A 26201-nucleotide genomic window follows, 5' to 3' on the forward strand; every position below is an offset into this window, starting at 1 on the left:
AAGTGCCACATGCAATCGTTTTCACTTCCTCAGCATCAAACAGTGCTGCATTGGTGATTAGCAAGCATAATGGGGTGCCAATTTTCAATATTTATATTGGGAATTAGTTTTCAGTTAGCGTATCATATCATCAAGGCAAGTGCAATAACTTTTAAAAGAAAAGCATGTACATCACCTTGGAATGGAATAGACATATTGAGTCACATTACCCTTGAGGGTGTGAAGGATTTGTGAGAAATGGATTATGGTGAGAAAATATTTTTACTGTGTAAAATCTTTATGTACATTTTTATTATTATTTGCTTCAATCCCTCATGTCAAAATCTAATAAGAATCTTTAGTATTGGTGATAAAAATGTATATGCAATAAATGTGCTTCCTGTGTTGCTTGATTAATAGTTCTGTAAATAGCTAATGTCCTGCTTTTGTTTTATTAGTGAAGTTACATAAAAATAATAAGGTGTGCACTGCATCCTTTTGACATTTTAGAGCTTCTGCCTTTGTGACACAGCACCATTTTTCAAATTTCACTATAATATATATATATATATATATATATATATATATATATATATATATATATATATATATAAGTAGCATCCAACTCTAAGTCTTCTAGTTATAAAAAAGTCCACATTTATTCTTTGAAAGACACCCAGAAGTGACACAAGACTCACAGGAAATGCATTTTTATTTATAATGTCATGTCTTTTCAAGGTTCTTTTGAACATCAAGTATCACTTCTTGCATGAGTTTCAGTATCCGCCATCACCTCAGTCCATTATCTGCTCTTTGCATGGAATTCACAGAGTGAGGTGGCACCAGTCAGCTGGGCTAAAGCCTATTATTTCCCGGCGAAGAGTGTGAAGTGAGAAGCGTAGAGTCCCCTCTCTTTATTTGGTTGTCCAGGCACTTTCTTTTCTCTGTGCACACATTCTGGATGTCCTGCAATGACCAGCAGCAGGTTTAAAATGGGGAACAACCTCTGGTGGAGAAGCGTTAAGCGCGTTCACGACTCACACGACCGGACTTGTACCCATTAGCAAATCCACACCGTGTGCAGACGTTTGGTTTGAAGCTACATACATTACACTTGGTGAATAGAAAAAGTCACTAGACGCATATTCGGTTATTGTACACAAACCCCTGGTGAACCCCATGCACCTTCATGCGTTCGTCACCTGCCAGTAGATTTAATGTCGTTGGTGCTGATGAAATTCTTGCTCCAGTCAGATTTTTTTTTATTTTTCACAGTTAAAAACAGTTGTGTTGCTAATTATCCAGCTGCACCTTTTGCGCTTGTGCTGTAGGTTAGGATAAAAATCACCTGACGGATGTTTATATACAATCGTCTTTTACAACTGGCATCTTAGTCAATCAGTTTAAATCAGAATTTGCTACATATCTCTTGAAGTGAAAAGGTATATTTTCTCCTCAAATTCGGTATTCTGGACAAATTTTTATTGCCTACATGTCTGACAGTGCCAGTCAGATGTTTACACTCATTACGGGCGTACATCTTGTATTAAGTGTGGGGCCCCTAATGATGTTTTTTTTTTTTTTTACAGTGTTCTGTCACAAAGGTGGAATGATTATCTAGCTTGAAACTCTACTAGTGCATGTACAACTTTTAATTTATTGTGAATTTCCTTCACTCCATGTCAACATTATACATAAAAGCTTTGAAATATACCACTATAAGCAAGTTGAAGCATTGTTTTATCAGCAATGCTGATAAAACAATCAGGCATTGACAGAAGCTTGTTTTCTACAGAAAAATTTACCGAGGCTTGTTGGATAATCGTTCCACCATGAGGAAGGATTAATTCAAATCCATCATTAAAAGCCCAAAAATGAATATGCCATGCTTGGTCAACGATGAGCGCAAGTAAACTTCTAACTGGCACTTTATGCAACTGACCCAATTGTGCCAGGCTTAAATTGCATTTTCTTTTAAAGCTACAAAACCTCCATTTGAACTGCTATCATGCCATTTAAACAACAATCAAAACCACAGTGCAGACTAACAAGTAGTGTCTTCAACCACCTAGCAAAAAAATAAAAAATAAAATTTACAGAAAGGTTCTCTCTTTTTTTTTTCCTTTTTGGTCATGAGTAAATGTAACTACACAGAAGTACAAGCAAATACACAATACACTCACCAGTTTAACATGGTTTGCAGATTGACTGACAGAACATTCAGTACCAACTGGAGGAGGCTGGACAAACATAGAAGTGCAAGGACAAAAAACAATCCTGATATAAAACATGTCACCATGACGACTTTGCTTAAATATCACGGACATTTAAGTGACGGATTCAGTTACAAACATTTGACTGCAGTCGTCTGCGTCATTTCCCCCCTATGAACGTGAGCCCACGCAGAATGACACAACAGGGCAATAAGAAATGAATAAAACTGGTGAGGAGCATCACTTGATTATTTTTAGGTCCACGATTGAGATTATTTTTTTTCCATGTTTTTTTTTTTTTTCACATTTTACATTCCCCACATAAAATGTACAGTTTACTGGCACACTGATGAAGCTTTTCTTTATTCCACTTCCCAGTGAGTGAGCACCACAGCAGTTTCTGAGAAGGTTAGAAAGTGTCCATGAGGTGTTTAAATAACGCTATGTACAAATATAAGGTAAGCCTGACATCACTCCAGGTGACGTCTGTATTTACACAGGTATCCCTTTTATAGCTGTAGACGTTTATTTTATATATATTTTTTAATATATAAAACGGGTCCAAACATCCTTCAGTCAGCATCCTAATCCTGTCTCAAGTCCCATCGGCATTCACATCCACGAAATGAATAAGTGAACCACAGTCTGCCGTTCACTGTATCCAGATGGCGTTGTTTCGGTCCGGTCGGCGGGGCTCTGCGGCTGCGCTGCTGCCAGTCGCCGTGAGGTCGCTGAACGTGGAGAAAAACTGCTCCATCTCTTTCTGGAGCATCTGGTTTCGCCGCTCGGCGTCCTCCTTGGCCCGTTCGGCGTTGCGCAGCTTGATTTCCACCATGGTGTACTTCTTTCTCTCTTGGTCCAGCTCCTCGTGTAGGCCCACCATCTCCGTCTCCAGCTCCAGGTTGCGCTGCTCCAAGCTGGGAAAAAAAAAAAAAAATAATAACATGGGGAGAAATTATAGCTGAGCAATCTCTATCAACAAACCACCTCGGCACAGGAAAAAAAAAAAAAAAACTTGTGGAAAAAGAAAGTGATCTACAACTTATTCTATTTCCATCCATCCATCCATTTTCCTTCACCCTTGTCCCTCAGTGGGGTCGGGAACTTATTCTATTTTTCTTCATGAAATTAATTATTTCTATAAATCAGGGCACCCGTCACACTTTGACATCAAAGTGTCTTTGACATGGGTTTTTAGTCTTACACTGTGAAGCCTCCAATGTTGGTTTATATCCTTTTTGATGACAGGAGGTAAAACTGCCAGGCTGTTTATTGAAAGATTCAAAAGCAAAATCCAAAAAAGTGAAGTGAGTAGTGACTAATTAAATAAATAAACAGTATTCATAAAGATGTTACTGTAAAATAGTTAGTATCAAAAAATAAGTATTAAGGTAACAACATAAACAGAAATGCCAGAAAAATGTAAACATATGGATGGAAATGCTGGAATGTCTATAATCTAAAGACTTTATAATTAATTTATCATGACTATTACATTTTGATATAGCAATTTTTGACACAGATGGGATAAGATGTAAGATTTTCACTGATTCAAAGTTCATTTGTGCCAAACATGACAATGATTTTAAAACAACGAAAAAAATTAAATAACTGTGCTACTTTTTTTTTTTTTTGTTATTTTGTAGAAAACCAAAAACCTATTAGATCCCCAAGACTCGATGTTGAAACTGAATCCTAACGCCTTTCAGCAAAGTATTAACTTAAGGGTACACTTATAGAACCTGCTTACTGCACGTTCTTTTTCTGTGATTTTGAAAAAGTCATATTTTTTATTTTAAATCACAAAAATAGCATGAAGCTGTAGAAGCAGCTATTTGAACGACTAATGGAAGAGAACGGTTACAAATGGACTCTGCACCTTTTGATCCTGGCCTCATACTCTGTCTTCTGTTTGTGCATCTCCTGCTTCAGACTGGCCACCAGACTGTGCAGAGCGCTGTGGTTCCCAGGTCCGTTCCCAGTGGTGAAACCTTCACTGGTATCACTGCTGCTGGTGCCGCGACTGCTCCCCCCTGCTCCATCTCCGCTCCCTTCCCTGCTGCTGTTCCTCCCACCACCTACTCCTCCTCCTCCTCCTCCTCCTCCTCCGCCGCCCGACTGCAGAGGCGCTCCCTCCTGAGCTGGTCCATCCAGGTCTCCGAACTGTCCGCTGTAGAAGTCCTGCTCTGGGCAGGTGGTGGTGGACGAGCGGCAGGAGGTGGAGTTGTCAGGGAGGGAGATTTCGCAGGAGGACGTGGACCAGGTGGCGCTGTCCACGCTCTGCTTGTCCTCGCAGCTGGTGTTCAGACACATGCTGGTGATCTGGTTCTGCAGGTTCTGATGGTTCAGCTGGACGTTGTCGTACGTGGACAGGCGGTTCTGATTGGTCGTTTGATCCCCGTTGTTGGAGACGTCACGCGTCTTGTTCTCCCGAAGTGCAACGCAGCTGTTTTGTACCCAAAGACCGTTGCGGCTGGTCGGGCCTCCTGTGATTACGTCGGACCCCGACATCCCCAGTCGAAGAGCACCCGTCCCATTCGCAGCAGGACTGCCTCCACTTGTCACCCCGCTGGTGCCCATTTTTGTGCCCGGGCCTTTAAGCGCCCCGCTTCGACGCATGGGCAAACTCCCGCCTCCGGTCAGGTTCTGGGTCTTATCGAAATCTGCTGGGGGCGAGGAGCTGAAGGAACCGTTAGTAACGATGCCACTACCTTTACTGAAAGCTGGGTTCTTCTTCACCATGAGGGGCGGACTACGCGTCATTTCAAAGCGTCCAGTGATAACCGTCCTCGGGCTCGCCGACCGCGGCGAGCCGGTGTTGTCTACTTGTTGGCGGTGCGACCGAGACTCGGTGTCCCAAACACACTGCCGCATCAGCTGCGTGTTGTTGTTCTCTGCATTCTGAGACAGGGCGCTGACGGCCGAGGTAGTTGTGGGGATTTGCCCCTTCAGCGGTTCGATGTTGTTGTTGTTGGCGAGTTCGAGAACTGTGGGCTCGTCTTCATCTCTGGGGAACAGCACGTCGTGGTGGCCGATCAAAACAGCCATGAGCTGCTTGACCAGGACAGTTCCTGGAAAAAAAAAAGAGATCATTATATAAAGGAAACACCATAACAGACAGACGTTCTTAACACCGACCTTCCATGATTGTTACCGGATCCTCAATCTTTGGCCTTAAGATATTTGGCCCAAAGACTGTCGCCAAGTTCTGAACACTCATTTTATTCACTCCTGAGTATGACTGAACTTCATCAAGAAATCTATGAAAAAACACAAACATATATACCTCATAACCACTTCCAATGGCTTGAATTTCATCTATCGTTAACACATACCTGCAGATGTACTTGAGGAGGTTATAGTTTACTGGAGGTAGACTTTCCACAAGCCTTTTCAGTTCCTTCGTACCCTGCAGGTTAGAGAAGTTGATCATGTTAAAATCTTAAAATGTCAAAAACCACAACTCTATATCAAACAAACAAAAAAGAAATAGAAAAAAGAAAAAAAAAACTATATGTGAAATGTAAATTATGATCAAACAGATGTCTCTTACTCAGCTAGTAGATGTGTATGCCAAAGGTCTACTAGGTGTAAATATAACAAAATATGATTTAACAAAGCATTGACTGGTTTCCTTCCACTTCAGGATAATGAAGAACTTTTGGTAGTCTGCTGCATACAATCACACAGTGAATACACTGAGGTTTGTGATTGTAACGCCACAAAATGTGAAAACATTCAAGGAGTACGTTTGAAGTATACGTAGAGCTTTCCCCCACTTAATCACTTTTTAACTTTAAAGTCAGGAGAAGGCTAAAAAACATGAGGGAAGCTGTTCAGGATATGTTGTTGGGATTTGCAAACAAAAATGTTGTAGCCAAAAATGTTGACTTACTTATAAACTGTTTTGAACGGCATAGAACATCTGGTACAAAGTGTGTTTTACAATGCAAGAGAAATCCAGTTTATGTGGGCCACATCAGGGAAAGTGCACCACTGCGTGAGGCAGAGCGGTGCACGGACTGCGGTGGACATAAATCAGCTTTAACGGGACCAAAGCGAGGATTTTCAGAGCTCACTTTATATCAGTAACCTACCTTACGCGTGGACACGGGGATTAAGTCTGTGACAGGACATATACAAAGAAAAAAAAAAAAGCATAATTTTTCATTTCCTACCATTTCATCATCTTTGCCGAGGAGTTTGGCATTGGCCAGGAACTCTTCGTATTTCTGGAAGGGGACGACAGGCTCGGGTAGTTCTCTGAGGTACAGCTTCAGCAGAGACGCTACCGTATGCACATCTGTGTTACTGTAGACAGATAAAGTGGTGACAACAAGCAAGACGGTGGTAACTCTGAAGCTATGATAAGGCCTATTTGGTATCATGTTTCTAAACAGAAGTAACTGTTTAGAAAGATGTAAGACGCTTTTCAGAGTTGAACACCACATCAACGTGTTTCTGTTTCATACATGCATTAAATCCACAACAAGGAAGTACAGATAAAAAAAAAAAAATTGCTAACTGAGATGTTTTTGCTTATTGTGTCAAACCCAGTCTTTAGGTGGTGGTTTTTATTTAATTATATTTCCTCAACAGTCTGCTTTTAGCAAATGGCGTAGCACTAGGGTTTTATATAATTTTATATGAAAAATGGACGCTAATGCCTACTGTGCTACAGTTTTTAAAGATTTGTCGGAAGTATTTGACAAGGTGGATCATGATACTTGTGTCAAAGGCTTTTAGACGGAACCAGATGGTGCTTTTTTTAGTGGATTCCAATTAGTATGCTCAATATTAATGACCCCTTTTTGAGGTAGACCTTATTATAGTATTGGCGCATCTCTCCGTCTCTATGTTGTTAAGTGCAGTTGCTTTCTGTCACTCAATCACTGTTTCCTGGTGTTGCAGGTCACATTTGAGATTATTCAAGGGTTTATTGTTTTCAAACAAATTGCTGCTGCGTCGACATAAGATACAGTCACTGACCTTATGTGGATTCCCAAGATCGGTGTCTTCTTACCATGTTAATGTGTGCCAATTATTATTCATGTATGTGATCCTATTTGCTCACCTTACACATCTTAGACTCTATTTATCATGGACCACAGAGATTTATCACAAGATATTTAAATCTTACACTCAGCATTGCACTTTGTGCTCTTTGGTTGCCTGGGATTTATCATTTACACATGGACTGCCACACCAGCATAATTCATTTGGGCATCAATATAGTTGGCTTTGTTTTGATGCGCCTGTCCTAAATGTTACTAAAACAGAGCAACTACAACCTCTGAATTATATTTAGTGTCCCTTTAGTGCAGAACTTGAAATAAAGGCATGAAGAACATGAAGCTGTGAAGCTTGAAAAGGGACTTTGAGCTATTCTTGTTTTTATTTTTTCCCCTTGTATTTAATATTTTATTTAATTTGCTCAATTCGCCAATGGACTATTGCAACGTCTACACGAAAAAAATGTAAGACAGTATGTCTTTTTCTTGAAATTGAAGCACCATACAGTCTTAGCATAACATTCAACATGCTAAGTTTCAAATGATTAAAAAGCAAAGCATGAATCCGGGACACATGCAAGAGCCCTGCGTTTTACCAGAGGGAAAAGGGAAACGAGAAAAGGATCTGAGAGGTGAAATGAAGGCTGCGTTGGCAAGCTTAGATGATCCTACAAAAGAAAAGGATTTGGGTTTAGAGATGATAACGATCCAACAGGCGACAGGTGGCGAGGCCAGCAGGGGGTTAGAGAGGCTAATCAGGGGAGAGATGGATGGAGTCATTGCCACTGAAATGCAATAAAGGATTTTACATGAAAGGTGCTTCAGCCACCACCCTGAAAGATGCATGGATGATTATCAGGTTAAAGAAAATTAATGTGCATATTATGATCAGGCACTTTTAAGTGTGCTTGTTTTTTAGTTATTACACAAAGGAGGATTATGCTAGCAAGTGCATTTAATTAAACCACTTCTCTTTAGCGTAAAATGACCAGTGCCCATGCTTCTGTACTCAAACTGGGAATATGAGTATGCTGTCACAGCAGTGTAGACTAAATGAAAGTCTTAGTGTAGTCAGTTGCGTTCATGTTCTTCTCTTACCAATCAAACGAGGGCTTCTCCCCGCAGTCGAAGGCGTCCTGAAGCTCTTTGACCAGATTGGCCTGTCCAGGCAGTCTGAAAAGACCCTCTTCCTGAAGACCCCACTGGCGAATGAAGTCCACACATTGCTCAACCAGCATCGGAGCAAGTTTGTTCCCAAACCGGCGCTCATACCGCACCGTGTCCTCCAGTTTCTGGCCGAAGATCCCTGGAGAATGCGAAGAAGTGGCGGAGATGTATTTGTTATAATAAATATTTGCTGAATAACAAAACAATTGTTTTTAATATTCATCACTGCCTATCAGTAGTATTTAGTATTTAGTGGAAAGGTACACCCTGGACAGGTTGCTCGTCAATCCACAGGGCAACATAAAGACAAATACAGGCGACTTAAAATGTAAAAACAAACTATGAGAAGAACCTACAGTGGTAAAAGACATACATAGGAAGAATATGCTACAGAATCCAACTGAGACTCAAATACCACTTAACTTAATCTCACGATTCGCTTAAGTAGATGTTTCACTCATCTCAACATGCTGGATGCTTGAAACTGAATGTGAAACTGATGACAGTGTTATTATTCCAGTTTATGGTCAGCAGACCACTTGGGGGTAAGTAAGCACAGGACAGTGAAATGTCTCTTTGAGATGAGCAATTGATCACTCAATGTGGAAAAAACAAAAAGGACAGTGACTACATGGCTAAGATCTCTTGAGCCTAAAACTCACACACTATTCAGACATATTTCAGAGATACAAGAGTTGACATTTTAGAAACTGTCTTCTAATTAAACCCACTCAACAAGAGTTTTTTTAAAATATGTTATTAGATATGGCAACAATGAAAACTGTGACACAGCCTTGGGTTGGAAACCCTAACCTTGGGTCATTCAAATATACTTCTTGCCATTTTGGTCAAATGGGTTCATGTTTATCTGATGAGAATAAAGTATTAATCCAAAATGAAACTGGGTTGACATTGCAAACGGCTGCAAATCTTAGTCAAGCTTCAAATTGTCCATTTTGGATCAGAGGCTTCTTTCTTTGCGAGAACTCGGTCAGCTTACGGCAAATATAACTCTGCTTCACAGTAGACGCTGCCACTGATGTTCCAGCAGAAAGTAGCCACTTTCCACCACCACTGAGGTTAATAGCTTGGGTTAGACGGATAAATGAAGCATTGCACCAGGACAATTAATCCAAATATATCCCTGGTCTGGTTTTGGAATGGACAAATCAGGTTTGTGGAATGGTTTTCCAAAAGCCAAACTAAAGCCTTAATCAAAATTTTTGGACTTTACTTAAAAGTCCCATCCGCCTCGGGAAACCATCTAATTAAAATGAGCGCTACAAATTTAGACAAGAAGCGCTATCAAATATCCAGTCTGAATTATGCCAAAAGCTTGATGATGGCTACAAAAACATGTGTTGTCTTTCCAACTTGCAAACAGAATTAAAACAACAACAACAACAAAAAATCAGTCATACACCTGGACGGATTGAGTCCAACTTTCAGATCAACACCACTTCCCCTCTGTCTGAGGCAGGCTGCCATTTGCAGCCGCCGCATGTAAACACAGCACAGGAGGAGATTAAGGCTGCCTCACAAAGAGATTTAGATTTGCATATTTTTCAGTCTCCAGACAGAAGCTACTCGCACACATTCAGACACGTGGACGTGCTACGACCAGGCACACTACCAAATTAGACAAGGCTTATCAGGGGCCAATGTACACATGACACATTTTACACCCCAAGCTATACAAAAGCAGAATAACTCATGAAAACACTTAAAAACATATTTCCCTTTCGATTTTCCTCTGCATCACAAAGACTCGTCGATTCGTGCTGGATCCTGCACTAAACACCTTTTTCTCTGACAATATTACATATGTTATTGAACTCACCTCTCTTAAAAATTAAAGATCCAGTCAGTTTCTTGAGAAAAATGTCTTAATAAATTTATGGTACGACAACACAGTTGCAGATCTTCAGGCGCATGCATACCTGCATTCCCCCTCCCCCCAAAAAAAATCCTTCTACAAAGTTATGAAAGAAAACTAAAGCAGCAATGAAGCAAAGAATGCTTCCATTTCCTTTTTCCATCAGACGCTAAAACAGCGTTAGGTTATTTTTTAACTGAAAAATGGCTGAAACGTACGCTAAAAATATCCTCAAAGAATTACTTCAAGTTGAGTTTCTGCTTTCAAAATAAAAAAAAAATAAGCTAACGTCCACCCTGGGAATAAATCGTAGATCCTCCCGTATCGACAACCGCGCAAGAGAAAAAGGGACTGAAAACGAGATCATCCCTCCAGACGTTCCGGTCATGAGTGAAGGAATGTTTTCCAGTGTGTGCTGAACAGCTTATGCTTCTGAGTGTGATTTTCCTGCATGTTTGCTGTTCCTTCTGGACAGGTTGTACTTTAAAACGCAGACCATCACAGAGGAGTGACACCTCTAGACAGCCTGCGAGCCCTCGAGGGTTTCCGTCAAACCTCTCAGGCCCCGACAGTCACACAAAAGAAGCAAGCATCAACACCAATGTTGACCTAAAATGAGTCCTGCCAGTTTTTTTTTTTGTATTATTTTTGCAATGTTATGCATAAACTAGCCAAATCAGTCTTTTGTGAATATAAGTTTTAACTTTGATAGCAGAGAAAAAGAGTTGAAGCCTTTACTTGCTATCTCTCTACAATAATGTATTCCTAATCATATCCATTAAGAGTGGAAGCCCTTATATTTTGTTTCATTTGCATTAAAATTCAAACCTGGGAAAGATGGGAGCATCTCGATACCTATTCTCCAATTAGAGGTGGGGAAACTAGCCGGCCTGTTATGTTGAGGGACCAGGATGGCTATTAGGTAACACAAGAAATTACAAGCTGCTCTCACATCATTGAACCTTGAAGTTTGATTTTCAACATAGCAACAGAGCTGAAGTGAAAAAGTAATAATTTTCCTGACTTAAGTGCTTTTTTTAAAATTTACATTTCTTGAACAGCTACAACTCATGAAAATTTAGGATTTTTACAAGTTGGTGATGAAGACTGAATGCAAACTCAAGCCAAATGCTGTTTTAAAAGTATTTTTTTAGAAAATTACAATTTTCTTTTGGAGAGATAAGATAAACTCTATTGTCTCCAAGGGGCAGTGTGTTTCTTAACCAGCAAACAACGAAAGCAAAGAAAAAATAGGGAGAAACAAACAAAAAAAAGATAATTAGAGCCGTCACTCTCTGTTCAGCTACATTAAAAACATAGCTTCAGACAAGAACATCATACATCTCTTTCCCAATCACCTGCAACTGAAAAAACTCACAAAAAAACATTCCCAAATACAAATCATCAAAAAGGTAGTTACCATGAAATAGATCTCCAAGGATCCAGATAGAGAATCCACAGCTGCACATTTTCCCCCAATCACGTCCTTTCTTGTCTCACTTTGAGCAGTACTTAATGCATTTGTCCAGCTGTCAGTACTTTGGTCTCTTTCTCTTTTTCCAGCAGCCTCGTTGGAGCAAACTTTTTCATGAATTTTCAGCAGTCATAATCAGCCTATCAGGGCTCAGTCGTTAACTGCTGCTGCTGCAAAATGGCTAACGGCTGATGTGTGTAATCTTTCTGCGGATGTCTGCGTGTAAATGTGTGTGTGTGTGTGTGTGTGTGTGTGTGTGGGCGTGCCAGTGTGAGCCCGACGAGGCTCAAACATGGAGCCACCTTTCCTGTGGCATCTTTGACAAATGGCTCGTCCTTTTGAAAAGCAGTCAACTGCAATCGACATCAAACTCCCTGCACTGAAAACAGAGGGGCCAACTCCGCCTCATCTATTCTGTTGGTCAATGAAGGGCCGTCTGAACTGCCTGTCTGGTTACAAACGCTGCACTTGTGCCCCGCTGATGCACAATCTAGGCCAGTGTCTGCCAGGACAGTCAATAACAAACCACGGCGACGCAGCGGGAGACTCGATAATCAGCAGAATAATTCCAACAAAGTCACAGAACAATTACAGCATCAATGGACGGCATCTTTTTTTTTTTTTTTTTTGTCAGTGACAGGGTTTTATTGATTATTTGACACACATTTGTTGAAAACCTATTGGATTGTTTGGTAGAGACGATGGAGGAAAAAAAAAACCCAACAAATATGATGGATGACGCTACGATTTCCAACGGGAGTTGCTGCACATTTTCCAGCTCCTGAGACAGGCAGAAATCCTACTCTTTTCCTAGGACGCCCAGCAGCATGTCCAAGGACTTTAGCTGCATCAACACAAAGTAGTTAATTCTTCCTGAACTAAATCCTTAAAAAAAAAGAAAAGCATAATGCTTAAACCAAATCTTAGAAAAAAAACCCATTTTAATTAATGGGATATGATCAACAAAAGGTAAAAATTCAACTAGATAACATGACATTTCACCCAATAAAAGTTAAGAATTCAGACTTAAATTCAGGTGCGCTCAATAAAAAAAAAAGTCAAATCTCAAACATCCAAAAATACAAAGTAACCTGCTAAAAATTATAACAATTTCCCAAACTGTAACAAAAATACAGGATTGTTACCAGTAACCACATCTCCAAGAATCCAGATAGAGAAACCGCACATCCCTGCTCCAACACACCTAAATCAAATAGCTGAATTCCCTCATCAGTTTTCAATCTTTAAGCTCTGCAGATGTCTGGTGATGAGCCATTATTTGATGATTCAGGTGTGTTGGAGAAGGGACGCATCCAATATTACTGAATAGTAGCTACACAGAGAAAGTACAGTCCTAATAGGCAACTAATAACAAACCTCGAGAGTCTTACTTTAGGTACGCAACACTTCAGATTAGATATTTGTCCTGTGTTTTTATTCCTGTCCTGTGATGTGCATATGCATAAAAAGTTACAAAAACTAAGATTTGCATGACTGACCCCCTCATGACATTGAACTCATATAATCTTCTGTCAAGAAAAGCTGTTGTGAGGACAAAAACAGAAAGTATAACTCAGGTGTATCACAGCGTTGCTCCCAACTTCACTTACTGCTGATAGGATAAAGGGGGAAAAAAAGGGCTGCATTCATGCTAACCTCCACCAAAAGGTGCCCAGATGACCCTCCGGATCGTCTTCACCCAATCCTCCATGTCATTCTGGGTGCTGGCCATAAGTAGGTAGGTCTCATGGTTGGTTGTCATCCGCTCTCTATCTCCTCCTGTTCAAGAAAAACAAAAGAGAGAGAGAGAGAGAGAGAGAGAGAGAGAGAGAGAGAGAGAGAGAGAGAGAGAGAAACATGTAACATTATTGAAACAAGCTTAATTATCTGGTGTCTATCATCATCATCGTTGATCTCTTTGTGCAAAATGGATTTACGGGACAGAGCAAACATCCCCAATTTGTAACATTTCCAATAAAATGTTTAATTTTTAATGCATTACTTCCTGTTTCCTTAAAGTGTGGCTATAATGTGACACAGAGGCTCGTTTATTTTAGCCACTCTTAAATATGAGAATGACAGGAGAACATGCCACTAAAATATAGAAGTTGTTTTGGATCTTTATATGTCAACCATGGCTGCAGAAAATTGCAAAACGTTGTCCATTTGTAACATGTGCTTTAAAAAAGCATAGACACACTTGTGGCTTTTCAAGATGGCGAACAATCAAAGGACCCCAGCTCTTTTACAGGAATGCACTTCAGGTGAAATCAACTAATAACTCAACCCACCACCAGCTGGATTAATCATGCCTTTGACTGTGAGGGACCCTGATCCATTGATTGTATCCCAGGATGGGGTCTGCTGGTGCCAAACAAAAACTATTTATAGACACGAACACAACAGGGAAGGGCACCGGGTTACAATGAATACAACAACTTCAAAACTCAACATTTCCATGATGAGTCATTAATTCTGCAGTTGAAACCTGTTTGCAAATGATACCGCTAATTTGATAGGTTCAAAACAACAACGCATTACGCCATACCAGCTTAGGGGTTCAAAGACCCTGAGTGGCTGGAGAGCCAGACTAAATTTAGACGTAAACGTTGACCGTGAAATTTACGCTCACTGTCAGCCCTGATGAGATCTCATTAACGGTTTCAAGAGACCATATGTTCTCCGCATGAAGCATTTAACATCTGCAAGGGCTCCCTTCACAATCTCAATCTAGGCTCTTTCAAAATAAGACACTTAAAGTGATATTACCTCCAGGTTAGAAAAAAAACAAAACAAAATTAATCTGGAGTCAGACTTTACTGTTTATCACATGTAAAAACTGTTTCGCGTATTATATAAAATATTGATTTACATTGTCAGGCAGGTGAAATTTGTTGTTCTTTTTACTTAACTTAAAATGCATTTTCAAGAGTTCCATGTGAGATATCCATGATCAAAGGTCATAACATTTTTGAAACCTTTGCTAAACATAAAAAAAATCAGTGTAAATAAATAAATCACAATGCAATAAATACTTTCTAATGTATTTCCAGAAATGAAAATACACATATATAGCACATAAATATCAAATAAATTCCTAATTATTATGGTTCATAAAATAGTACCACCTTATTGGTTAACATGCAAACATATTGATATGCAAATAATAAAATAACTATACTCATGAGTTTTGCAAATAAAATTAAAAACAATGGATTTATTGTAAATGTATATTTTTATGCATATATTTTAGTTTTTGTTTTTTTAAAGTATATATATATATATATATATATATATATATATATATATATATATATATATATATATATATATATATATATATAGTCTATTATTTAAAAAAACATTTTTGAGCCAAACCTCACAATAAAAAACGAGTTTATTAACTTTAATACTGAAAACAATTTCGCTCTGTTCTTCTTGATGGCTGTGTGTCCAAGATGGAGGTATTTAATCAAGTCTAAGTAGTCTAATGGTTTCTCCTTCTAGTCCAGCGATTAGTCGCCCCCAGCTATTGATTGTCCTCAGCGCTCTCATTAATTAATTAGCCTACACCTTGCAGTGGAGGCATTAAACTTCACTAGGCGCCTGTCTCTACCCTCCCAAATGCCAGCAGACATCCTATCTGTATTAAACATATAAAAATCCGTTCCCGGTAATAACTGAACGCGTCCATTTGTGAAAAACAAACAAAAGGCAGCTCCGGCTCACCTCCTGACTTCCTCAAATCCACAGTTTCATTTCATTCCATATCCCTCCAAGCAGCGACACGGAACAATGTTTCAGTTTAACTAGTAACCCGCAGTAAAGCATGTACTAACCGGGTAATAGAGCCGCTCACTTGTGCTCGCACATGGGAGTGTTTCTTCAGCTGCTCTCAAAGCTCCGCCGCTCCAGGTTTACTTTGTTCGCGACCCGGAGCTCCGCGTTTACTTTAGCCCGGAGTTCACCGCGTGATCAGCGCCGCTAGGTGGCAGATCAGTTATTGGATTCAGTAGAATGAGAAAACGATCAAGTATCGATGAGTATGCGCATCCACACTGTCAGATTTGCCGGGAGAGATAGTCACCAAGGGCCGTAGCAAGTTTTTCCAGGGCCCAGAAGTCGTGTCCGCAGCTCCCCCCAATTACTATTATTGATAATAATTTGTTAAGCTGTGCTACACCACATTTGTTCTAATCCATTTTCACTTGTTTAAATATATTTATTATATATATAGCTATATATATATATATATATATATATATATATATATATATATATAAAATTTGCAAATATATAAAGCTGTGGTTTGATGCTTTTGCACTGCTATAAAGCATCGTTGTCACCAAAAAAGCAGTTTGTTTCTATTTTTTGTGGATTTAAATAAAAATGGAATTGAGGTGCATCCAGTGTCTTGTGTCAATGCCTTGTGTAAAGATAAGTAAATCATTATTCTAACCAGTGGCAGATTTAAATATAAAATGATTCCCCTTAAATGTTAATAAAATAATGTAAAAGAGCATTTTAAAACAAAATATAATATGTAATTTTTTACATTTTCTGTCAATCGCTTCTTTTAAATTCTGACCAGTTTGTTGCATGTTTTTTTTTTTTTTTTTTTTTTTTTTTGCTGTTGTTTTTTGACACTTCTTTTGCGATGAGGCCCAGGTCTTTGAGATTAGAAAGTCAACTTTTCATGATCACAAATTCTCCTTCAGATTCCAGCAACAGTTCTTGGTGGGCCACTAAAAAAACTTTTAAAATCACCTCCAGTGCAAAGCTTGGCGGTTTGATGGTCAACATTTTACTGACCATTTGTGGGTCAACAGTGAGCTGACAGCTGACTGACCTACAGCAGCTTTCTCTTTTCCAAAAGTCCCCTTTTTGCATAGGACCTCATGCATACTTGTTTAAATCTGTCTGTAGACATGTAGCAACAATTACAGGCTTTTGTTATTGTGACAAAGTTCTCAACCTGCCAGTGTTCACTGATGTAGATCTGAATTAAAGTCTAACATAAAATTAGTCCAAATTAATCTTCTTGTCTTGTGTCAAATATTTTTTTTTTATCTACACCCTCCATGTTTCTTACACTTTAAATCAGCCAGAAAATTATGTTGGTGTGATGCTTTCTTTGATAAGCAGGCTCTGCATAACCCTAACTTGCATCTGGGTCCTGTTGCGCTGTAAAAAGTAATATTTTTTTGACATTTTAATCATAAATGTGCCTGTTAAAGTTAATATAATATAGATATGTTTTTTTTACCCATTTTAAAATCAGCTCATACCTTTTTTATTTAATTATTTACTTTTTAAACATAATAATTTAGTCTAGAGCACTGTTACATGGGAGAATAATGTTTAAAAGGTCTAAGAAAAAAGAAAGCTGAAACTTTTCTGCTCGGTAACAACGTAGCACTCACATACTTCTTGACTTTAGAGACGTAAATAACATTTACGAAAAGTTTACACCTCTCCTGTCCTCTATTGGAGAAGAAACAACAGTTTTCCATTTCTCTCTGCTCCCAATGCTGTAAAGCAAACACAATTTGTTTCCCCAACAACTGGGAATTTGTTATTTCACTCAGTTACACTAATTACCTCTAACTCCAAGTTTCTCACTTGAAAGTTTCTCACCGCACCCTGCGAGCGTTGCTTATTTCAGTTGGCAAACAAAGACATTGTTTTTTGTGCGCCTCCGAGCACATTTAAATTCACTCACTAATTACATTACTTGCTTTGATAGATACCATTTCCACTAGAAAAAAAAAATATTATGAAGCTGTTAAGCAAGAGAGCAAAACGATTAAATGGCATACCATGGCCATTACAGCACACTTCTGTTCCTGCTGCCATTTCCTGTTGATGCTCAGTTTTTTGTTTTTGTCTAAGAGAGCTTGTCTCTGGGTTTCTATAGATGAGGGAAACACTTTCCATTTATATGAAGCCACCCAATTTCTGTTGCAAGCACCAAAAAATCCCAAACTGCAGTTTGGATCGCTGAACTCTCACAACTCTGTCCTGACATGTCAGTGCCAATTACTTATTTAGTCTGTACTAGAAATCACTGTCAGGGAATCTGAGAAAAGTATAGTCTATAACTGACTGCTGTGGAGGTCTGTGTGAAGAATATATGCAGAATAATGTTTGGTTCAAATTTCAGTCTGGTGCCTGGGGTTATCGTTTCTACCGCTGTGAAATGAGTGGACAGTGTTTTTGACAGATTCCTCGACATTTATTATGCTCCACTCAGTAAATTTCATGGGTTCAACAATACAGACGGTTAAGAATCTTGACATACAATTCTCTAAATGGTGAAGTAGTTACAATATGTAACATGGCATGATTCCACAGACTGCTCAAAAAAAAGCTTGATCCAATTGTTAAGGATTGTCAGCTTTACAAAAGCATTAAAAGTTCCAGCAATATACAAAAACTGTAGCATTTTCTTCTTAAAGGACATTAACGAGAAGAAGAGGCGCCGCACCCTTGTTGAAAAGCAGTCGGTCCTTGTCTGTTTCTCACGTACAGAACGCCATTCTACTTCAACTTTTTTTTTATTACTTCCACAGATACAGACACAGTGGTGACAATAGCTAGATATTGCACTTGAATATTATTTCAGCCATTGTCTTCCTCTTTTACTCCAACCTCCCCTGTGGCTCCTCACTCCGCCTATAAGGCTCAGTCTTGTCAGTCAAAGGAAGCTAATAAAATGCTTGCATCAGGTTTTGATCCACATTCTATCAACCAAGGTATAAGTTAATCTCTAGTTGGTACTCATGTATATTGAGAACTTCACTGGTGGTCATGCTCAGTCTTCTGGACAAGAGATGGTGGCGGCACCAACATTACTCCCCTAATTCTTCTGTCCATCTTCTGCTCCATCCTACCATCACTAGTGAACAAAATAAACACCAGTGTACTTTACGTCCTGTACTTAAGGCAGAGACTGGCCCCTGACCTGCAGGGACAAATCCACCTTTTTAATGAATCTGACAGCTGAACAACTCGAGTAAATTTAACAGCATGTTATGTAGCATGCATCTGAGCAACTCCATTCCCAGTAGCTGATGACAGACAACTTGGCATTATTAAATTAAATTATCTCCATCATGTCACGTCATGTCATAATTGCTATCTGAGCTCGTCTGTCTTCAGATAACAACTGTTCATTCCAGTTGTGACCACCGGCTTGAGTAAGTGGCCAGCTGCTGACTAGACTTTAACTAATGGTCTAAAAACAGGTGGGAGACCACAAAGGATCCCACTGTGCTGTGAAATACCTGCAAACCCCTTTACAGTTCACACTCGGTCTAAGAATAATGTAAAAACCCAAAGTAGATCAAATTTTATCTTCCATTCCCAATATGTGATTTTTCTTCCCAACTAATTGAGAAGGAAGTTATGCATGTTAAAGTTGAGTGAAGCATCTGTCATGGCCTCAACAAAGAATAAGACATTGATAAGTAGAAACTGACCATTTTTATTAGCCAAAACCAGAATCCTTTAATATTTAGTTGTAAAAAAAAAAAAAAAAAAAATTAACTTCAAAATATGTAGTTTAAACATTCGAGACTGTGTTGTGTAGTTTAAAAGTCATAATTTCACCACCACTACTTGACCTACAATGTCATGCATTTGCTAAATGCAAGTCACTTTGTACTGTGGAAAGACTAACTTCTTCCAGACTGAGCTTGTGTTGCCTGCCAAGAGGAGGAAGCAGCTGCAGCTGGCGCAGAAAACAATGCAGACCCAGTAACTACCTTGTTGAAATGACAAAATCTGTGTCATAATTCTCTCCGAGTGTGGATATGTTTAAGCAGTCAGAGATTAAATGAACACAAAGGGTCGATTCTCTCTTGTCTCTAAGAGTTGTCTGGTTTGCTGCAAGCAGGGGCAAGTAGGGATTCAATAATGTGTCTAATGATAGTCTTCTCAGAAGTCCATGCATCATAAATACCTCCAACATAACAGGAAGTCACTCACTGAGCAGCAAGCAGCCCTACACAGCAGAATGTCTGTCCATTCACGTGGAAGGAGGATTAACATTGGAGACAAAAGTGATCTCTCAAAAGTGATGATTTAGATCTCTACGATCTAAATCATCTTGCTTTCAAATGAAGCTATCCTCACAGATATTACCCCATTGCACTTAAAAAACTAGACAGTTCCTGTTAAAAAAAACACACACACACACACAAAAAAAAACATACGTTTTAACAAAAAAATCTGACGTATTCAACTATAATAAAGAGAAGCTGGACTTTCAAAAGACTCATTACCTTGATGTAAAGGCAGCAAACCAGTTACTCCATACTGTGGTAGACTATGAACTGCCTGAGGAACCACCTCCATGCCTCGCTCGCCCAAGAAAAGACGCTCTCTGAATGGGGTTACAAAGTCCCGTCTGCCCCGGTTAACTTGAGGACGGGAGGTCCTGAGTGGAGGATCTGTGCTGCCGGTTTTTGGCCCGGCTCAGAGTGAGTGAGTGAGCACAGCTGAGAGGGTGTGAAAGAGAAAGGGAAGGTGGGAGGGAGGAGAGGTTTGCAACGGGGGTTGTGCGTATCCACGCACGCACACACATACACACGCGCACACACGGAAGTACTGTATGGTAACAATAGGCAGATCTCTCTGAAGGCTTGAGCTTAAGAGCACCACGCTTTGACACAGGCCATGACCCCATAAGCAAACACGAGATCTCTCACTCGCACTGCAGTGCTTTGTTAAGAACTTCCACTGTTGGCTGCATAAAAAGGTCAACACTTTTGAACATGGAGTTGACTGAATGTAATTGAACAAATATACAATATTAGGAGTGAATAAAAGCACAATAATCATGGATTATATGTAAATTTATATAAGCTTATATTTCATTTATTGGCAGGATGACAGATTATCAGTTTACACCAGCTATTTGCATTTTTTCTAATGGTATAGTGATGATCTTAGGGACTTCAGGGTTCGTCGCTTTTGTTTGTATTCTTCTTATTGCATATACGTTCTATCATTTCTCACTGCATTTCTTATTATTGTCTCACAGTCCTAATTTAGTAGATTCTTCCAGGCTCTGCTTGGCTTCCAAGGTTGCCTTTTAGCCATTTTCCCTCAGTGCTGTAGCCCATGACCTCCCACATTTTCAGTCACTCTCAGATCCCGATGTTACCAAACTAACTTCACCAAGCAAAACTATTTATTATTTACAATGTTAGTTTGAAAATGCCGAAACACTTTAGCTTATTGTTTTAGCACTAGATATGACAAAGAGAAGGTAACAACTCTGACTTCACCTTAGCCATTCATTAGCTTCTATGAGCGGAAATTTGTAAAATAAATGTATTTGTCATGAAAAAAATACAAGGGTATCCTTTTTATTTTTATGTCACTGTGAAGTCTTACATAACCTATGCACATTTATCATTAGGAAATTAGTAAGAATTGGTGCACCTTTGTAACTATCATATTGGTAGTATTGGATTGATGCTAAGCTAGCAGTCTGATAAAAAGACATCAGAAAAAGACACTTTAATTAATGTTGCTCCGATTTTTTATTGGATTTGCAAGATGTGTACTTCCAAGTCATTATGCATGACATCTTAAAAGATGGCTTTTAGGCTAATTCAAATAAATTTGATTGATTTTCTCTTGCCCTTTCCCACAAGAGAGAATTACACATGCACACGTGCACAGACACACACACACACACACACACACACACACACACACACACCCACACCCACACACACACACACACACACACACACACTCAAAAGCCTCCTATTCTGCTGCATATAGATGTTGGTACTCATTCTGCAGCTACATCTTCCCATGTGCCTGTGATGCTTCTACCATTTCACCCGGCCCCCGGTAAGGTATCAATGGCTAATTGTCTTCCTGGCGTCATGGTGGTCCTTGTTCATCAATAGACATGATCTCAAGACAGACACCAAAACATCGGCCTCCACCTGCGTCCCCAAAGACATTATCTGCTGGGGAACACAGACTCCATAGAGTTACAATAGGTATCCATTACCATCCAATGCTGAATGAGAAATAAAGTGAATAGCAGTGGGGAGGTCAAAGAGGATGAGGTTCGTTCAGCTCGTCTGTCTCTCACTGGTACCCTTAGGGAAGTAGGTAATCATGGCACAGGAAAATGGATTCGAATGGTGACATTAACCCCACATTTGTATTCAGAAAGTTTTAGATTATCCCTCAACCATTTGTAGCCACAAAGCTCAAGCAGACTAAATTGGTAGTAAATTTGTACTAATATCTGTATAAAGCATTCCTTGGCATAAACAGTGAAATGTGTTTACCTCTAAGAACGTTTTAGTAGATTGTCATGAATACGAGCGGGGTACGCTTCGGGTCAGTCCGTTCATTGCCGTCACAGAGTTGTCCGAAAGCCAAGTGTCTCCGTTCTGATTTCATGCCAGCCGAAGAGCAATGTCTGTGTGTCCTGCCAGTGATGCTGTAAATATACCATTATGTAAGGGGTCTCAATTTCCACTTTAGAAAGAGAAGCCACTGCTCAGACTGGGCCCAAAGCAACAAACTTGTAACTTAAGTTGGCACAATAAACACAAAACAGTCACAGAAGTGCAATAAAAACGAGCTCTATGATGAACGGGCAACATTCTGACGGGATTTTACAGGCCGTCTTATGTTTTATTGGCTGCTAATAAAATGGAAGAGGATTTGATCCGAGGAAGCAACATGTATGTATTTGAAGATGACAGACAAATGAAGAGCAAAAAAATAAAGCAGGGCAACCTAAACAAAAAAGGACTCAAATGAAATAAAAAGGAAAATATATGGGTTGCAATGGAGAGTAATTATGCTACAGAAACAACAACAAAAAAACCCCTCTGTGTTAAAGTTCTTGGATTACAACTTATCTCAACAGAAGCTTACTACATAAGAACATATCTTAAATTTTCTTATTTGGGGAAAATCTTTCTAAAATGATATTAAGCATATTACCATTAAATAACAATTACAGATAAAAACAAAATCTCCACATCAATTTTATGTACAGCATAGCTTGTCAAATACCCGTTGTACTTGTTTACTGGGATGCAGATGACACAGTATTAAATTTAGGTATGATATCATTCACATAGAGCCCCAACTAAAAAATAGAGCAGCTGCTGAAATAATGACCATTGTGTCAAAAATAAGACAGCGATTATTTATTAGCATTCAGGGATTTTGTTTCTTCTGTGGTTCACAGGCAGATGATTGTATAAGGAGCACAAATAAACGTTTTCCTAAGGAAGTTGCACACACATTTACTATTATATAATCTCAGCCACAATAACAAAAGTTCCCTGAGTAATGAATAACATTCTAACAATAAAGCTGTGGATAAAAACTATGGTTATACAGTCGGGTTTTTACCATCTTCTGCCAGTTTTCACGATTTTTCTACAAGTCCTCCTATATGAATACTAAAACATGAAAACTCACTTATACAAACTTTTCACTTAACATTTGAAAGCCACAAACATTGGCCATAAAAAAAGCAAAGATGTGCTCCTGGTTCCACGATAGCCGTAGTAGTTTTGAATTCAAAAGAAAATGAAGGGTTACAATTTAGATACAAAGCCCGTATTGTGTCAGACTTTTACTACACTCAAATGAATAGTAAATAAAAGACTGTTTGTCAATGCATATAGATAGTTAGGTCTTGGTGATTCCTGGGAGCTGCCATTTGAACATTTGCCTGCATTGGTAGCTGAAAAAAGATGAAATTGTTACAATATAAGCCAACCCGACTGCTGAGTAAGTTTGCAAAGTTGCAGAACCTGAATATAAACAAGAAAATCTAGATTCACAGGTGAAATCTATGCTTTGTATTGACACTCACACTGCCTGGGCTCATGCTTCACGGTAACAATAAATAATGAGACAATACAGCTGAGAGGTATCGTCCTAAGGAGCTTTTGAAATTTGATTCTATGTGTATACAACGTAAGGATTAAAAAAAAAGAACAAAAGAAAAATAAGCTTTCTTTTTGATCCACACTCACAGAGCAAAAAGGATTTCTTAGATGCATTGCGTGATTGTAAATTAAACAGACTCAGATGATGAGCCTTGCATGTGAAGAAGGGAGTGGACTCTCTTATTTCCCACCAGACAATAAAACAAGAGGACTTGAAAAAGTATCTGCTTCGTTGCCTAATAATACCTTGTAATATCGCCTTTCAGCACTGATGAGAGCTTCAGGGTGGATGCACACCTGCACTCTCCACAAACCAAATTGCTAGGCTGTGTCAGCCCTTTCTGAAGCTCTTTGAACCTCTCATACAGGGATAACCTCACTTCTGGTCTGCTGTGACTAACAACTAACCAGCCCCCCCCCCCCCCCCCCCGGAGAGGGTAAAACACAGAACTAGCTTGAACTACATTTTCAAATCTATGAAAAACATGATTTCCAGTCAAAGCACTCTTTTTGGTTTTCTTAATAAACTCACTCCGGTCGTGTGACACTGAAGCATTAATCAACTTTTTTCCATTAGCATTATTGCTTTGGGAGATTGAAAGACCCGTCATGAGGGAGCATTATTTTTGATAACATGTAGAGCTAAGTCTCAGTGACGTTCATCAATCATCACAACGTTTATGGGCCTTCCATTACATCACCTTGCAGCGACTGGTGAGGTAAAACATGACACATTAAATTAGGATGTGTCTCCAGAGCATAGGCCTTCATATTTCTCCGGTTGTGTGTCTGCTTCTGTGAAATGTCAAAGCAACAAAAAAAAAACGTCCAGCAGATATTAGCTTAAGCAAAGTAAGCATGTTTTCATTTTGGTCATGGTAGCAGCGCTGTACACGGTGCCACCTCTTAGCATTTTCTGTGACCACACCAGTCAAAAAGCCGCTGAACGAAAATGAGTGCTGCATAGAGCGGGTAGTTGAAGGCGAGTGTGATTTCAGGTGGTGGAGCAGAGACAGATAAATGCTAGTGGTGCCGTTTTCTCTGTGTGCTTTGAAGTACAGATTGCTGAATACTTGGAAACTGCAGCTTTAAAAGATAAATCTTTTACTTAAAGGGGTTGTTTTTTTTTTACCTCAAAGTGGGGTTCTGTAGAGTGTATGTAAGCAGTCAGTGTCTCGTAAAACACTATCTAAAAAATACATTTGATGGTATGGTCAAGTCTTATGCCAAGGCGGAATTCACTAATGGGGTAGGAAACGGGGTGAAAACATGGACTACAAATTATTGTGGGATTATCTGCAACGCCATATTAATTGTTTATACAAACCGAGGGAAAAACCACTCGAGACCTACCAAACACCTACATGAGGCTTACTATGACTTGATTTGATATGGGTTTTAGATGATTAATGCAAAAAGGTCCAAATCTGGGAGCCTGTTATGAATTTAGTACCCATTTAGTACTGAGCAACATCAAGATGGAGCCCATATACACATGGAAAAGTGCTATGATATTTTTCATACTGGAGTTGTTTTAAGAGCACAGAAATACACTTTGGTCTTGGCCCCGCTCTGACTGATGAGTATCGTCTGGAGAAACTCTCCTGTCTCTCCAGGCTGACCTCATTCAGAGAACTATCCTTTGCAGATAACTTACTGATTACTCATATTCTGACCCTAACCACACACTAGCTAATTGCCCAATCACAAAAGCAGTTCACACACTGAAATATTATTGATGTCGAGTAAAAGGTCTTGGTAAACTGCTTAGGACTGTACTAGCATTCAGCATTTCCAACATGTGGCAAAACTACATGTGGAAATCTATGGGATATGAGTGATGGAGGGGAGCATCGACTGAGGCCAACTTGTTTATATGCCATTTAGAAAATAAAATAAGTTAAAAACTAAACATTTTAAATGATTTTTAAAATATTAACCTGGGATCAATGCAGCTGAGGTACCAGAATATGCATGAGGTACTTTTCATTTTATGTACAAATTGCTGCTTGCTCTGAATGCCAACTAAAATCAAGTTGGTTTTTACTACCATCTCTTCAACTAGTCAATGCTGTGGAGACATTATTGTAAAACTGTCCCAGCTATATTATTTTGATCAATTTTCAGGGAGTTTGGTTTGTTAAATGCTTTAAACAATGTCCCAAAGTCACCAACATTTTAACTCCTCTGTTAAATTTGACCTTATGAACCCAGCCATTGTCTGTAAAAAGTCATCATTTGTTGTTCCTCCCATGAGGGGATATATATTCCAGAACATATTTAAATAAATTTCCAACTGGCCTCATTCTGCAGACCTTAACTTAAACTCTGACTTTACATAAAGACGATGACAGGTATTTTTTTATGCTTTCAGATTCTCTGAAGACTTGCATAAAAAAAAATAGACATTCATAAAAATTCAGTTATTATAAAATTATATGCAAGTGATTTTGCGCCATTTAACAGACTGTTTTCAACCTCAATTTTCTTTCCCCCTCTCTCTGCTTTCCACACCTCCGTCAAATCCCG

General features: G+C 39.2%; 1 protein-coding gene across 4 annotated transcripts in view; it reads right to left on the reverse strand.

Moving 5' to 3' along the window:
* Positions 1 to 673: 673 nt before the first annotated feature.
* Positions 674 to 26201, reverse strand: part of arhgap24 (Rho GTPase activating protein 24) — a 62511-nt gene continuing 36983 nt past the window's right edge. For 3 of the 4 annotated variants that reach the window (XM_014987392.2, XM_088010887.1, XM_014987395.2), the window contains 7 exons: positions 13378 to 13500; positions 8303 to 8510; positions 6371 to 6503; positions 5528 to 5601; positions 5331 to 5452; positions 4072 to 5263; positions 674 to 3109 (listed from right to left, as the gene is read on the reverse strand). In XM_014987392.2, coding sequence (XP_014842878.2) covers positions 2845 to 3109; positions 4072 to 5263; positions 5331 to 5452; positions 5528 to 5601; positions 6371 to 6503; positions 8303 to 8510; positions 13378 to 13500 — 2117 coding nt within the window. In that variant the 3' untranslated portion in view covers positions 674 to 2844. Of the gene's footprint in view, positions 3110 to 4071; positions 5264 to 5330; positions 5453 to 5527; positions 5602 to 6370; positions 6504 to 8302; positions 8511 to 13377; positions 13501 to 15560; positions 15902 to 26201 lie in introns of those variants that run through there. The other variant, XM_014987397.2, reaches the window with a different exon arrangement.

The sequence above is a fragment of the Poecilia mexicana genome, unplaced genomic scaffold (assembly GCF_051168715.1).
Source record: "Poecilia mexicana isolate PSO_F unplaced genomic scaffold, ASM5116871v1 scaffold_12, whole genome shotgun sequence".
In the NCBI taxonomy this organism is placed as follows: Eukaryota; Metazoa; Chordata; class Actinopteri; order Cyprinodontiformes; family Poeciliidae; genus Poecilia; species Poecilia mexicana.